This window comes from Dreissena polymorpha, chromosome 1, assembly GCF_020536995.1.
Source record: "Dreissena polymorpha isolate Duluth1 chromosome 1, UMN_Dpol_1.0, whole genome shotgun sequence".
In the NCBI taxonomy this organism is placed as follows: domain Eukaryota; kingdom Metazoa; phylum Mollusca; class Bivalvia; order Myida; family Dreissenidae; genus Dreissena; species Dreissena polymorpha.
The window spans coordinates 55210008-55223638 of NC_068355.1; the positions used below are offsets into that span (position 1 = coordinate 55210008).

At 35.0% G+C, this 13631-nt stretch overlaps 1 protein-coding gene across 1 annotated transcript in view; it reads left to right on the forward strand.

Moving 5' to 3' along the window:
- LOC127875190 (uncharacterized) overlaps positions 1 to 9946 on the forward strand; it is a 195774-nt gene extending 185828 nt beyond the window's left edge. Inside the window, exons 3-5 of the mRNA XM_052420078.1 lie at positions 8136 to 8364; positions 9123 to 9279; positions 9931 to 9946. Of these exons, the coding sequence (XP_052276038.1) occupies positions 8136 to 8364; positions 9123 to 9279; positions 9931 to 9946 (402 nt within the window). The remainder of the gene's footprint in view (positions 1 to 8135; positions 8365 to 9122; positions 9280 to 9930) is intronic.
- The last annotated feature ends 3685 nt before the right edge of the window (positions 9947 to 13631 follow it).

A 13631-nucleotide genomic window follows, 5' to 3' on the forward strand; every position in this document is an offset into this window, starting at 1 on the left:
GGGAAAAAACACATTACAGCAAATTATTTCTCATGATACAGTAAACTTGGATAGTTTTCTAGTTTTCAGATAACATTTTTGCAACACCCATTAAGTCGTAAATGTTTGTCTGTTTTGTTTGCCACGATATGGAAAAGTAATGTTTAGAAAGAGGAAATTGTTACAAAACTAATATTGAGTAGCAGTGGGAAAATGTGAAAATATGAACTGGTCTATTTAAATATGATAAGTGTAATAGTACAAAATGCTTTAAATAGTGTATAATAGTATAATATACTAAACCATCAAAATAGGAGTTTAGTTGAGCAGTCCGCACAGGCTGGCTAATCAGGGAAGACAATTCCGCCTTATAAACTTGATTTTTGCCAGGAAGAGACTTTCTTCAAATGAAATGTACCACAGGCTAATCTTGGATGGCACTTTATGCACATGCATTAAAGCCCATTTTCACAGAGCAGGGCCAATATATTAAAGATTTATAATTATAGGTTATTAGACGTTTCACTGTACAATACGGAGATATATTTGGACGAGCACACAGTTTGAAGTCATATCGGACGAGCCGTAAGGCGAGTCCAATATGACTTCAAACTGTGTGCAAGTCCAAATATATCACGTATTGTACAGTTTAAACGTCTAATAAACTTTTTATTCTATATCCTCATTACCAAACCAGCTTTCCGTATTTTTATTTTCATTTATTGATTACGCACTTTATGACGTATCTCGTGTGATGTCATTTCTCTGACAAAACATACTAGTATAAGCAAGACTCTGCATTTTAGGGACAACAATATGGAGGTGGTAGTGTTTAATAAATCTAGTAGCAAATTATACCATTTTGATAGCATTGAACGAATCCAAAAGGCAAAACGTATTTCGGATTGTGTGTTTGTCATGCATAATTGTTAACTTTGATAGGAATAAAACAACTCGCTCCGACAGGATTACGAATTCGTAAATTGTGTTTTGGCCTTTGGGTCAGAATGGTGAGCATGTGTACAAACGCTATCAACAAATACTGTGGTTAAAAATACATTTCGATAAATGGATGGAAGAACAGAAAATGGAAAATGGAAATGCATATCATTGTAACTTAGTTGTTATTAGGCTAGCATTGGATTAAAGTTGTCATTGAGGTTAATAAAATTGATTTTTTGTTTTGCTGTTGCATATTTGTTTTCAATTTCTAGCAATAACAATATCAATTGCTTTTGCATTTTTTTTTTTAAATTTCTAACAATAAAAATAAATTAAATATCACATTCTCGATTCGTTTTTTTATTTCCTCTCATATTTTCAATAGGAAAGTATTAAAAAGAGACATACAAGCAAAATATCGCCTGTGTGAATCGATTATAGTACATTCGGATACTTTTTCTCGGTAACGGCTTTTATCGTTATAAAACAATTGCTTAGTGCACTTGTACTCAACTGTCCAATATGGAAAAAATACAGACTTTTTGGATCCTGAATACCGGAATATGTTGGACGGTCACGTGGTACATATGAAGAATGCCGATTGGATTAATTTATTGGATATAGAATAATATATAATATTGATTCCTCTACTTGTTTGAAGTATGATTACCCAGTCACATGCAAGAACTTTAAGTCACAATTTGACCCCAAGTTGGACATTTTAGGCTCAGTTAACCCTTTCAGTGCGGGAACCGAATTTTGAAGGCCTTTGCAAACAGTTTGGATCCAGATGAGACGCCACAGAACAGACTTTTTAGGCTCAGTTAACCCTTTCAGTGCGGGAACCGAATTTTGAAGGCCTTTGCAAACAGTTTGGATCCAGATGAGACGCCACAGAACGTGGCGTCTCATTAGGATCCAAACTGTTTGCTATTCTGATAGTATTCTTTGAAAAAAATCGAAGAAAATGCTAATTTTAGAAATTCAGCAGACGACATTTTAGCAGAAGACAAATTTCCCAGCATGCAAAGGGTTAAAGTTAAATGCAATCTCAAATGAGGGCTGAAGTTGGAATAGACAGACTGCAAGTCTTTGTACATTGAAACTGATTTTTTAAGACCTAAATATTTGTCCCAGCATGGTCTTTAGTCAACTGGTGAATTCAAAAACATAGGTTACGGGCCTATGATGTCCAATATTGGTCGTAAGTTTGAATGCTGCACTTTGTTCTGAATTGATGCCAAAGTTTGCTTTTATCAATAGTTATTCCAACTAGAAATGGTTTGTATCTTCAGAATGTGTTTTCATAGGGTCTCAAGATTGAAATCTGACTGGACTTATGTTTCAATTTGTGTCAACTGGTCCACAAATGAAGTTTACTGCCATGGTCCCATATAAAGTGACCTTGACATATCTGCAGTTGAGTGACACATACTGAAGTTTAAATTTTGAGAACTGGTATAAGATGGTCTTAAGGTTTGGGATGATATTAGTCCACAATTGAACTGGTTGTTTTTTTTGAAGAAATCCTTATAACTCAGAACACAAGTAGAAGAATCCGCTTTTACGGACTTAGTTTTTTTTTCCTTTTACTGCATGGGAATATTGGTTTAAAATTTAACTTTCTGAGGGACTACAAATGCCTAAAAATACGTATCTAAGTAATAAAGGGTTATATGATGTAAAATGTGACCTGTTGATGCAAAAATGGGTCTTATGCCATGTGGGGCTAGGGTAGTTCCCGACCAGCCTTCACATCCACAGTCTGGTCAGTATAACCCTTTCCACAAACAAGACCCTGAAACCTTATGTGAGTAAAGCAGACAGGGCCGCTGGCCAAACATGGAATAAGACCTTTTTTTGCATGACCGGACTCATATGTCAAGAGTTGTTCTGGCAAAATTATTATTAATGTCTAAAGATACAATATGTGCCAAAAGCCGCATATCAAATTACTATATTTTGCTTTGAAGTCCTGGCACCATTATTTATTTCATTCTCCTTAACAAATCAAGTCCATTACCAGTCCGTTTTAAATTACTGTAGACATTTTATTGTTACAAAAATTCCAAACAGACAATTGTTTGATTGCGAGTACAAGTCCCATTTAATCGTGGCGACGTCTATTTCTAAGCGTTCATTAAAATTTTCTCTACAATCCAGCTGGTACTTTACTGCGCTCAGAGAAACATTATAAAATTTTCAATTACTATATTCATGGACGTAGTTCTTATTAATTAAATCTAGGCTTTTATACAGATTTAATCACCATTGATTTTCAGTAGAACATTATTTCTATTAAAGAACAGTCCTGTCGGTTTTATTACGACTGTCAATAAAAATGAAAAAAACAATATTGGCTATATAGTTTAATTAATCAATGTCACCGTTGGATGCTGGAAGTATTCTAAATTTTACTGTATTAATTTGAAATTGATATGAAAATTGTGCAAATTTTAATCAATATTACTTTACGTAAGAAAACCAGGATCAAAATATCATTACAGCTATAAGTCATTTTTTGTTGCCAACACAAATTATGTTTTTCCAGGTATGAACAAATATTACCCCCCCAAAAAAACATGTTGTTTTCATTATTACAAAACAAACAGTTAAATAATTGCTCACAAATAAAATAATAGATGTAGATATTAAATAAATACAACTTCTCCCTATGATAGACTTTTTCCACACAACTGTTAATCTACTCAAAAATGAAGAGTTTTGTTATCTAGGGGAGACAACTTTGATAAACATTATTCCTTCTTGCTGTGGAGCGTTTCTTGAGGAATCTACCAATAAGTATTCCCAAGCCATGATGCCCAGTACCAAATACATGCTCTAAGTATTCTTGGAATGAAAAATGCCCAGATATGCTAGTGGTATTTCATTTTGATACTGGGCAGACATGAGCTGGTCTATGTAACGTCTCTTTCCAGCTGTGAAAATTGGTCGATTTCAGACAAATTAAACTGGGAATCATTTTGAAACCGATTACTTATTCTTTGGTTTATGGATACATATCAGGCAAAAAATCACTCATTATTTTCGTTCGAAAATGCGTGCTAATATTTGTCCATTATGTTATTATGCCCCCCTTTGAAAAAGGGGGAGTATATTGCTTTGCTCATGTCGGTCAGTCGGTCGGTAGGTCGGTCAGTCGGTCCGTCCGTCCACCAGGTGGTTGTCAGACGATAACTCAAGAACGCTTGGGCCTAGGATCATGAAACTTCATAGGTACATTGATCATGACTTGCAGATGACCCCTATTGATTTTGAGGTCACTAGGTCAAAGGTCAAAGTCACGGTGACCCGAAATAGTAAAATGGTTTTCGAATGATAACTCAAGAACGCATACGCCTAGGATCATGAAACTTCATGCGTAGATTGATCATGACTCGCAGATGACTCCTATTGATTTTGAGGTCACTAGGTCAAAGGTCGAGGTCACGGTGATCCGAAATAGTAAAATGATTTTGGGATGATAATTCAAGAACGCATATGCCTAGGATCATGAAACTTTATAGGTAGATTGATCATGACTTGCAGATGACCACTATTGATTTTCAGGTCACAGGGTCAAAGGTCAAGGTCACAGTGACGAAAGTCGTATTCACACAATGGCTGCCAGTACAACGGACAGGCCATTTGGGGGGCATGCATGTTTTACAAACAGCCCTTGTTAATAATTGAAACAATACAAGAACGCGTGAGATCGGCAATGTAAATAAAACAATTTTCAGTTAGCCTACGGTACGGATTTTTTCTCCCCCCCAATTTTTTTTTTGCTTCAAAAACTTTTTCCCGATTTTTTTGGCTTCAAAAAGTACATGCGCGTTATACACAAATGCGCCTTATACGGAACGTTTTACGGTAAACCGAATCGAACGATAACAGTATACGTACCACTTTTCTAATGTGCACATTTATCTGATAATCCAATATAATTACATCACTTACGAAAAAATAATGTTTAACATTTATGACAAGAAATATGTTTACGAACTTCGTAAACAAATTCATATGCCTAAGCCATTTTTCAGAAAAAATAGTACAGTGCATTATGGGACACAGCTTTCATTGGACGAGCGAATTTAAATTTAGATCGAATGCAATACGATACATGTACAAAGAAATGTTTTATTGTGTCATATGCAGCATGTAAAAAACGTGCTTTCCGTGGACTTTCTGATAATGGGCAAAAATTTAAGTGCATCTCTGTTAACTATTACACTGCGTTAGCATGTAAATAAATCGTCAGGATTTTTAAATTTATTTTTCGTATACGTACTGAAACATTAAACACGCACAAAGATATTTTTATTTATCAAGCATGTGTAGCATATAATAAACGATAACACACTTACACAACCATAGTTTACAATGAAATACAATACACGGTAAATATAAAACATAAACAGGTAATCGTTTTAAATAACTTTAATTTGATAATTATTCCGCTTGCACTTATCTTATTGAAATTAGCGCACCGAACCGCTCTGATAGGGAATACATGTAATAAACACCGACTCGCAAGTTTTCACACCTTTATTAACATTACACAACAGAGTAACACTAATTAGCTGTCAAGTGTCGTTTAACCTCTATCGATTAAAATCAGTTAACTGGACGGATAGAGCAATCAAGCTGTGATTTTGCCGGCTTCTTTGAATTTATGAAAATACATGAAGTTGCATAACATGGATTTGAATCAGTATGGAAGGTTGGAGAAAAAACAGGATCCAAGGACCCCCGGCGTTATATTGGACACAGCGTTATAACGGACCGCACTATATAGGAGTTACAGTGTATATCTAGGAAATGCTTTGATCTACAGCCAGGCAACATGTTTAATGTTTACATAGAGGAAAATTAAGAGGTCAATCCATTTTTTGGTCAAAAGGTCAAAGGTAACAGAAGATTATAACATGAAATTATAAAGATTTAGTAGTCAGTTTTAGTTCCTGTTATAACCATAATAACAATATTTTAAGCAGATTTTCAATTATGATAAAAGTTATATTACAGTACTGCCATTATTAAATGCATTTAATAATTGAATTTTAATCCATTTAAGACAACTGCATTAATGTCAAAAAATTATGAAGAAACATATGGAGTTGCACAAGTTTACCTGACAATTAAAATGTCACGGTGACTCAACTTAGAAAAATGGTTTTCGGATGATAACTCAAGAACGCTTACGCCTAGGATCCTGAAACTTCATAGGTACATTGATCATCACTGGCAGATGACCCCTATTGATTTTCAGGTCACTAGGTCAAAGGTCAAGGTCACAGTGACTCGAAACAATAAAATGGTTTCCTAATGATAACTCAAGAATAATTAGGAACATTTTGAACAAACATATGGAGTTGCACACGCTAATCTGACCATTCAAACATTTAACAATGGTGTCTTTACTTTTCCACGAATAGATCACTTGACAACAACAAAAGCAAAAAAATCACAATATAGGTTAAATAACAACAACAAATATGGGGAGATACAAATGTAGTAGACCAGGTTGCATGTCATAAGTCGCTCATCACAGGCTAGACTGGACATACTGAGTTTGGGAATAGACATTAAATATACGTCATGCTAGTTTTTTTGTGGGATGGAAGAGCATTAATGATCTTTTCTTGCATGTGTTATTATGGATAGTGTGGTCAAGGTGTACAATGATACTAAAAATGCACAAATCTCTTTAAATTATGAACAAACATATGGAGTTGCACAAGTTAACCTGACAATTACTATGTTACTGTAGAAGTATCCCTCTATTTGAGTAACGCTTCTCACAATTGAAAAAATATTATTGTTTGGTTAAAGGGATTGTCACATAACTCTTCTTATGTAAAAAAAAACTTAAAAAAAATATCAAGGTGCATAATTTCACATGGTGGGCTATACTTTAAGAATAGTTCATCCCTCTATCAGCTGTACTCTTTGAGTTACTCACAACACAATTTTAAATGTGATTTCTTTGCTAAACAGGGCCATAACTCTGGGTATGTTGAAAAAGACATATCAAACTATGCATGTGGGTAAAATTACACAATGATAAATATTTATGTAAAGTGATAGTCCCCTTGTAGCAAGCAATACTGTTTATTTTACACTGCACATATGTTAAAATGTCATTTTTGTATAAATATAAGACATTACTACAATTATGATGAAAACAACAGAAACAACATATAGAAGTGCGCATTAGCTCACATGCCTGGTTACTGTACTTGTTAAGTTGCAGGAATACATGTGGAGTTATATACAACAGAAAAGTCACGCAGATGGATGGAAAAGTGCAAATCTATATACCCCATATTAAGCCCAAGAAGCGTTAATTTATTGTCCATGTATGTTTTTATTTGACACTTTATACTTGTTTGAAGCATTTCATAATATCACTGACTATTCCTTGGTATGTACATGTATTAATTGTTTATTTCAGCCAGTGCAGTAAAGTGACCCAGATTTCGGAACTGACCAACACGCAGCCCTCAGGCCTAGAGGGGCTGTCAGTGGAGCTGGAAATTGTCCTAGGGGAAATTAAAACCCTGCAGATCAGTCAGAAGGCCAGCATTCAGTCATTGCAGAAAACATACAAGGAACATAGTGCAGTTATGATAGAGCAAATGCGTGGCAATTTAAATACTTATATTGATGAATGTGATAATAATTCTGTGGGTACATCAGGCGGAAATGAGCAATATTTAAAAGAAGAGATATGTAGGAATGTTGTTTCTATCGTGAATGAATTTGATAATATTACTGCGAAGGAACTTAACGAGATGAAAGATGAAGTTATAAGCATTAAAGGGTCAGTTACAAGTTCTATTCATAAATGCACCAGTCTTCACAATGACTTGTCACAATTCCATGAAATTGTTCAGAAAATTGGAGATAATAAGCAGCTCTGCCTTATAGCCAGCATAAAATGTAAGCATATAATACAGCAGGCACTGACTCTGCTAGGAAAGTCAGGCAAGGCGTTAATTGTCCAGAGTAATACTAAGCACAATGTGAGAATACCAAGTGATAAAGATGTATGTATTATGAGAGGCATATGTGTTCTTCCCGATGGGCAGGTACTGATTGTAGACTCGAACAATCAGAAAGTCAAGCTGCTGAACCAGCAGTACCAGGTGGTGAGTCACTGGGATGTTAATGCTAGGCCAGTTGACATTTGTTTGATCACACCCAGTGAGGTTGCAGTGGCTGTGAATACTAGCAAGATACATGAGGTCCAGTTTATCACTGTCAACCAGGGAAAGCTTGTTCCTGGCAGGAAGTTTCAGTTACAACATGAATGTACAGGTATTGCCCATCACTATGGAGACCTTTTTGTCACCTCTGGTAAAGAACTGTACAAATACACGCTGAATGGCAAACTGATCTGCAGACTCTATGAACAACATGGATCAGCTAATTGGACATGTAAGATAACATTCCTATTATGTACAGGGATTTTTTTTGCCATTGTGGGAAAAGGAGTCTAGTCAAATTGTGTTTTTTTAAATCCATACAATGACAAATTTTATCAACTTAATGAACCGAATTGGGATTTATTTTTTTCAATCAACAGATATTGACCCATAAGGCCTTTATCTTCTTTTTTTTTAATCATATAAATTATAGTAACATGAGTAATGAAGTATTTTGACTGTCACTACATGACATGTCTATAAATAGAAACTGTGTTCCTGGGAAAGAGACACTTTCTGACCTTGTCTTAATTTTGTGGTTGTTTAATGATTGTACATGTACAATATGTTTACCTGTTGATTGAAGTGTGCAATTGTTTCAGTATGTGTAATTCTTTCCATCTGTGTAATTTTGCTCTAATTCATATCTTACTCACCAGTCGCATTTAAACTTGTCAAACGTAAACACAATAGCTCTGCTACTGAAGTTTATTGTCACACTTAACTATTAAATCATTGAAATGTATGCATATATTTTAGATGTGTAAAGGCCTCTTTATAGCAACATATGCGTAATACAATATCACTGCAGTATGTTTAATAAGATTATTTAACATTGACAGTAATTCAATATCTTGATGTTACTCTGTTTTGCAGTAAACAAGTGTGCTGTGAGTCCCACAGGAGACAGGCTGTACATCATCACCAGCCACTGGCAGAACAAGCTTCTCACCCTGGCCAGGGATGGCACACACCTGGCTACATACACAGACCCAGCACTATGGCGCCCAGTGGGTCTACATGTGACCCCTGCAGGCCAGGTGCTGGTCTGTGGATACTGGCCCCCCACTGTACTACAGGTGGGCTGGGAGGGGCAGAGTAAGCTGACTACGCTGGCTACTGAGGAGGATGGAGTGATGGGGCCACGGTCAGTCTGCTACAGCAGCACCACATCATCCATCATTGTGGGACAGTGGAGGGACAACAACATCCTGGTGTTCAGAGTGGAATAGTGTGTACATGTATGTATTAGTTGTTGTAATTAGTGATTAGTATTTCAATGACAATGTGTTGTTTAGCATACCAACACAGTAGTGTGTGATGTAACAATACAACATTGTGTGTGTAGTTAAAGATACAAATAATTTATGTGCACATATTGTTATCTGATTACACAATGTGAGGGTTTTTGTTTGAACATTAAATCTAATGCATATAATGTTATGTTGTCATAACGTTTGTGTCATTATGGTCCTAACATTTAAATCTTGTAAACTTTGCATGAAAAAACAAAGCATTTCAACTGAAAATTTAATATTTCTACATATATGCACATGTACATAGCAACTGAGGCTATTTTTAGACTTTCATTTCTATAAACACCATGCCATGTAAGAAATGTATATTGATGAATACTTTTTTAATAAAATATGAAATTGTTTAAGTAATCTTTGGAGGAGTATATATTGATATTTTACGCAACGTTTACAGAAAGGTTACACTTGATGTGAGATTTATTAATTTGCCATATTTTATGATGTTGAACATGTCTTATTGATTGTTATTAAATTTATATCAGTGTGCGTGAGTCCTAAATATACATACAAGAAATACATCAAGCTATTCTGCTGCTTTAGTTGCTGCTGGGTCGGGACAACGATGCTGAGGATGTGGGGGACAAGCATGACGCAGAAGGTAAAAGAGACGCTTTGTCAGGCCTTTTCTTGGCCACTTTGGGAAAAAATGCAATTTTGGCATTTTGAATTTGTTTTGTGCTAAAAGTCCATTAATTTGGGAAAAACACATTTAATATAAGTTTTAATTATACTTCAAATTATAGGAATAAAATCCTATTATAATAGTTATAAACTTTGTTAGATCTAATTGAAACATAATTTAGATATAATTTTCATAAGGAACAGCATATAACACGCTTTGGGTATGGGTCCGTTAAACAGACCCATGAATACTCAAGGAAAAGTACTGCTTGTGTATTTCCTGTTTATTAAGATGAGGTGGCAAAGAATGGTATGAATTTACATAAGGTAAAATATCCTTTTAAATTGTTTGTTTATTGTAAAATCATATATATTCGTCCGCATGTTATTTCGTGGTTAAAAAAAGACTTTCATGGACGTGGTAGTTAATGCATGACTTTCTCAGTTTGGAAACAATAAATATGGAATTTGTGTAAGTTATTTTCCAGTGTGTTTGTATTTAATTTGTGGATCGTTTAACCCTTAAAATCAATAAAAAATAATGTCCCGCGAATAATAGTGTTTTTGCAGTGTATAAATAAGTGAAGTGTACGAGAATGATATGATATGATTTCACAGAAGGTAAAATGGCGTCTATTCTTGTGTATATCGTGTTTTCAGTACAACTTATTTTACTTGATGATCAATAACTCAAACCCTTTTCCAGCTCGATGCTTTATAACTAACCGATACAGACACCTCAGAAACACAACACGGCAATAATTTCTGTCATCCCCATGCAGGCCTTGAGTTTTTGTAAAGCTGTAAGATATTTAATTAAGCCTATTTGATTGGAATCTATTCCATCTAATGCCGTAAAGAGTCTTATTGCGAGGAGGTGTTAAGTTTTCATTGAGTATACAGTGTTTTTTTTTTAGTCAAAACAGGCCCCGTCACAAAGGAGCATGATTTACATAAAACCACCATTTTTTCACGGGATATTATGCGTTCTTGTTAGTTTCATGGAATAAATGCGTTTTGTTTCATGGAATTAACGAGTATGGAAAAGTGTAAAGAAAAATAATTAAATTGGAAAATTTGTATGGGAAAATAATTAAAACAAGCAAATTCGTTGAATTGATAGCACACGCCAATATGCTTCTGGACACAAAAGTATTATATTTGACACTCAAAACAACAATGTTTCAAGATACAAAGGGCCAAAACTCCGTTATGAACAGATGGTGTGCATTGCCATCCTCTTATCCATATATATTCTCATTTCATATTTCAATAAAATCGGCCAAAGCACTTCAAAAATATGGCTCCGGACACACAAAAAGCATTTTCAAGATACAAAGGGCCATAACTCTATTATTAACTGATGGTGTACAATGCCATTTGGCGTGGATCATCCTCTTATCCATATGCATACTCATACCAAGTTTCAATGAAATCCGCCAAAGCACTTACAAGATATGGCTCCAGACAGACGGGCGGACGGACGGAAAGACGGACGGACGGAAGGACTGACAGACAGCGCAAAACAATATCCCTCCGCCTATGGCAGGGGATAATAAAAAGTACAGAATCTCGTATTGAGCACATCTAAACTCACAAATTCGCACTGAAAGAAGCCCAAACACGTTTTAATAATATTATATTTATTCTTCGATATAGCATAAAAGAAGTTTACAGTATATTTACTGTATTCTGTTATATAAGTTAATATTATTTGCTCTTGAAAGCCCTTTATAAATTTAAGCACCGACAATGGAAGCCATATGTCTTATCAGGCATTATTATAATAATTTTAATTGTTCAAACATTTTTACGTAAAGGATCAATCTGAAGCGTGGCATGCACATTGAGGATAGATGAAAAATGATAAGGAAGTGCATATTTTTTGCGTTTTAAACAGTTCAGGTTGTCTTATAGGTTACATTATACTAAATAATCTTTTCATGTAGGGCTGTACTGACTAAAAAAATCATATTTTACTCGAAGCCATGTTTTACACTTTAGACTGGTGTTCTGACTTTATCTCTTGGATATATTGGAAGGGAAAGAAAAGGTGCTCAGTATTTAATCCCTGACATAGGATAAAGTTAGAGACTAAAGTACAAGTTTGACCTGAAAACAGTTACATTGCACTAGAAAATGGCCGCAAAATTTAAGGCGCAAAAGAAGTAGAGTTTGATTTGAGTAAAGTAAATGTTTAGTTTAACATGACATATCTTTTTTATTGCTTAAATCGATTCAGCTTAGAATGAACTTTCAGAAAAAGTATCGTTATGGTGGTCTCTATGTTCAAAATGTTGCATTTATTTTCTCTTTAAGTTGTCGCGTTTACATTGAATTATATAGGGAAATCATTAAGTATATTGTGGCCTTTAATAAATTTAGCTTACACTAACAAGGGAGAGAACTGCCAATATGTACCAGCAGTGAGTTGTTGCCATTAAATTGTTTCATATTTATTAATTTGTAATATGTCTTACAACTTTTATGACATGATGGTTTACTTTGGAATTGTTGTCTAGTGTGAATTTAAACAGAGTTTAACACCAAAGACCTGTAAAGGCATGGTAAAAATGGTGTGTGTGTTTTTGTTACTTTGGGAATACATAAATATGAAGTTGTTGCCTACCATTTATTATTATCCCCCGCCATAGGTGGAGGGATATTGTTTTGGCGTTGTCCGTCCGTCCGTCTGTCTTTTCGTCCATCCATTCGTACGGAGCCAAATCTTGGAAGTTCTTTAGCGGATTGCATCAAGATGATTTTCCTTTTGTTTTTGTTGTTATGCAGGAAAAACTGGCTAAAAAAATCAATGAGCCACGCTGTGAAATAATAGGGCTTAATGCATGTGCTTAGATTGTAGTCCCAGATTAGCCTGTGCAGTCCGCACAGGCTAATTAGGGACAACAATTACCTCTTTAAATGTATGTTTTGTTGAAAATAAGTATCTTCTTTTGTGAAAATCCAGTATCGTCAGAAAGTGTCCTCCCTGATTTGCTTATGTGGATTTCACATGCTAATCTGGGACGAAAGCTTCTAATATTGATTAGCGGCAATTTGGCTTATAAATTACACTGAAAGTTATAGTAAGAATAATAATTATGAATTTACAGGTTATTAAAGCATTAGCCAACACTTTTAATGTTTTAATATGAAATGGTTTAATTGCATTAATTTTCATTAATTGCTATTTAGGACAATGCACCAATTAAATTCCAAATTAGTAATTCAGATAATTATGTTTTGCTGTTGAAAACTTTCACATCCAATCAAGAGGCATATATGTAGTGTATTATACATTGTAATATAAAAATGTGTTACAAGTTCATATCCCCCACTCTAGTGTTGTTGTTTTCAGGTGAGCACCAGCATTGATATCCAGTTGGCCAAGCAACAGCACCAGTCCGGCCTGCAGGAGCCCCAACACTAAATGATCCTTTGCCTTCCCTGATCCCTAGCTCCTCCCACTGGACCTCCGGCCTCAAAGGGTCAGCATCGTTACACAAGTCTGTTCTGCAATAAATCCTCAGCACGTCAAGTTTTCACGCGCTGTTATGAACAA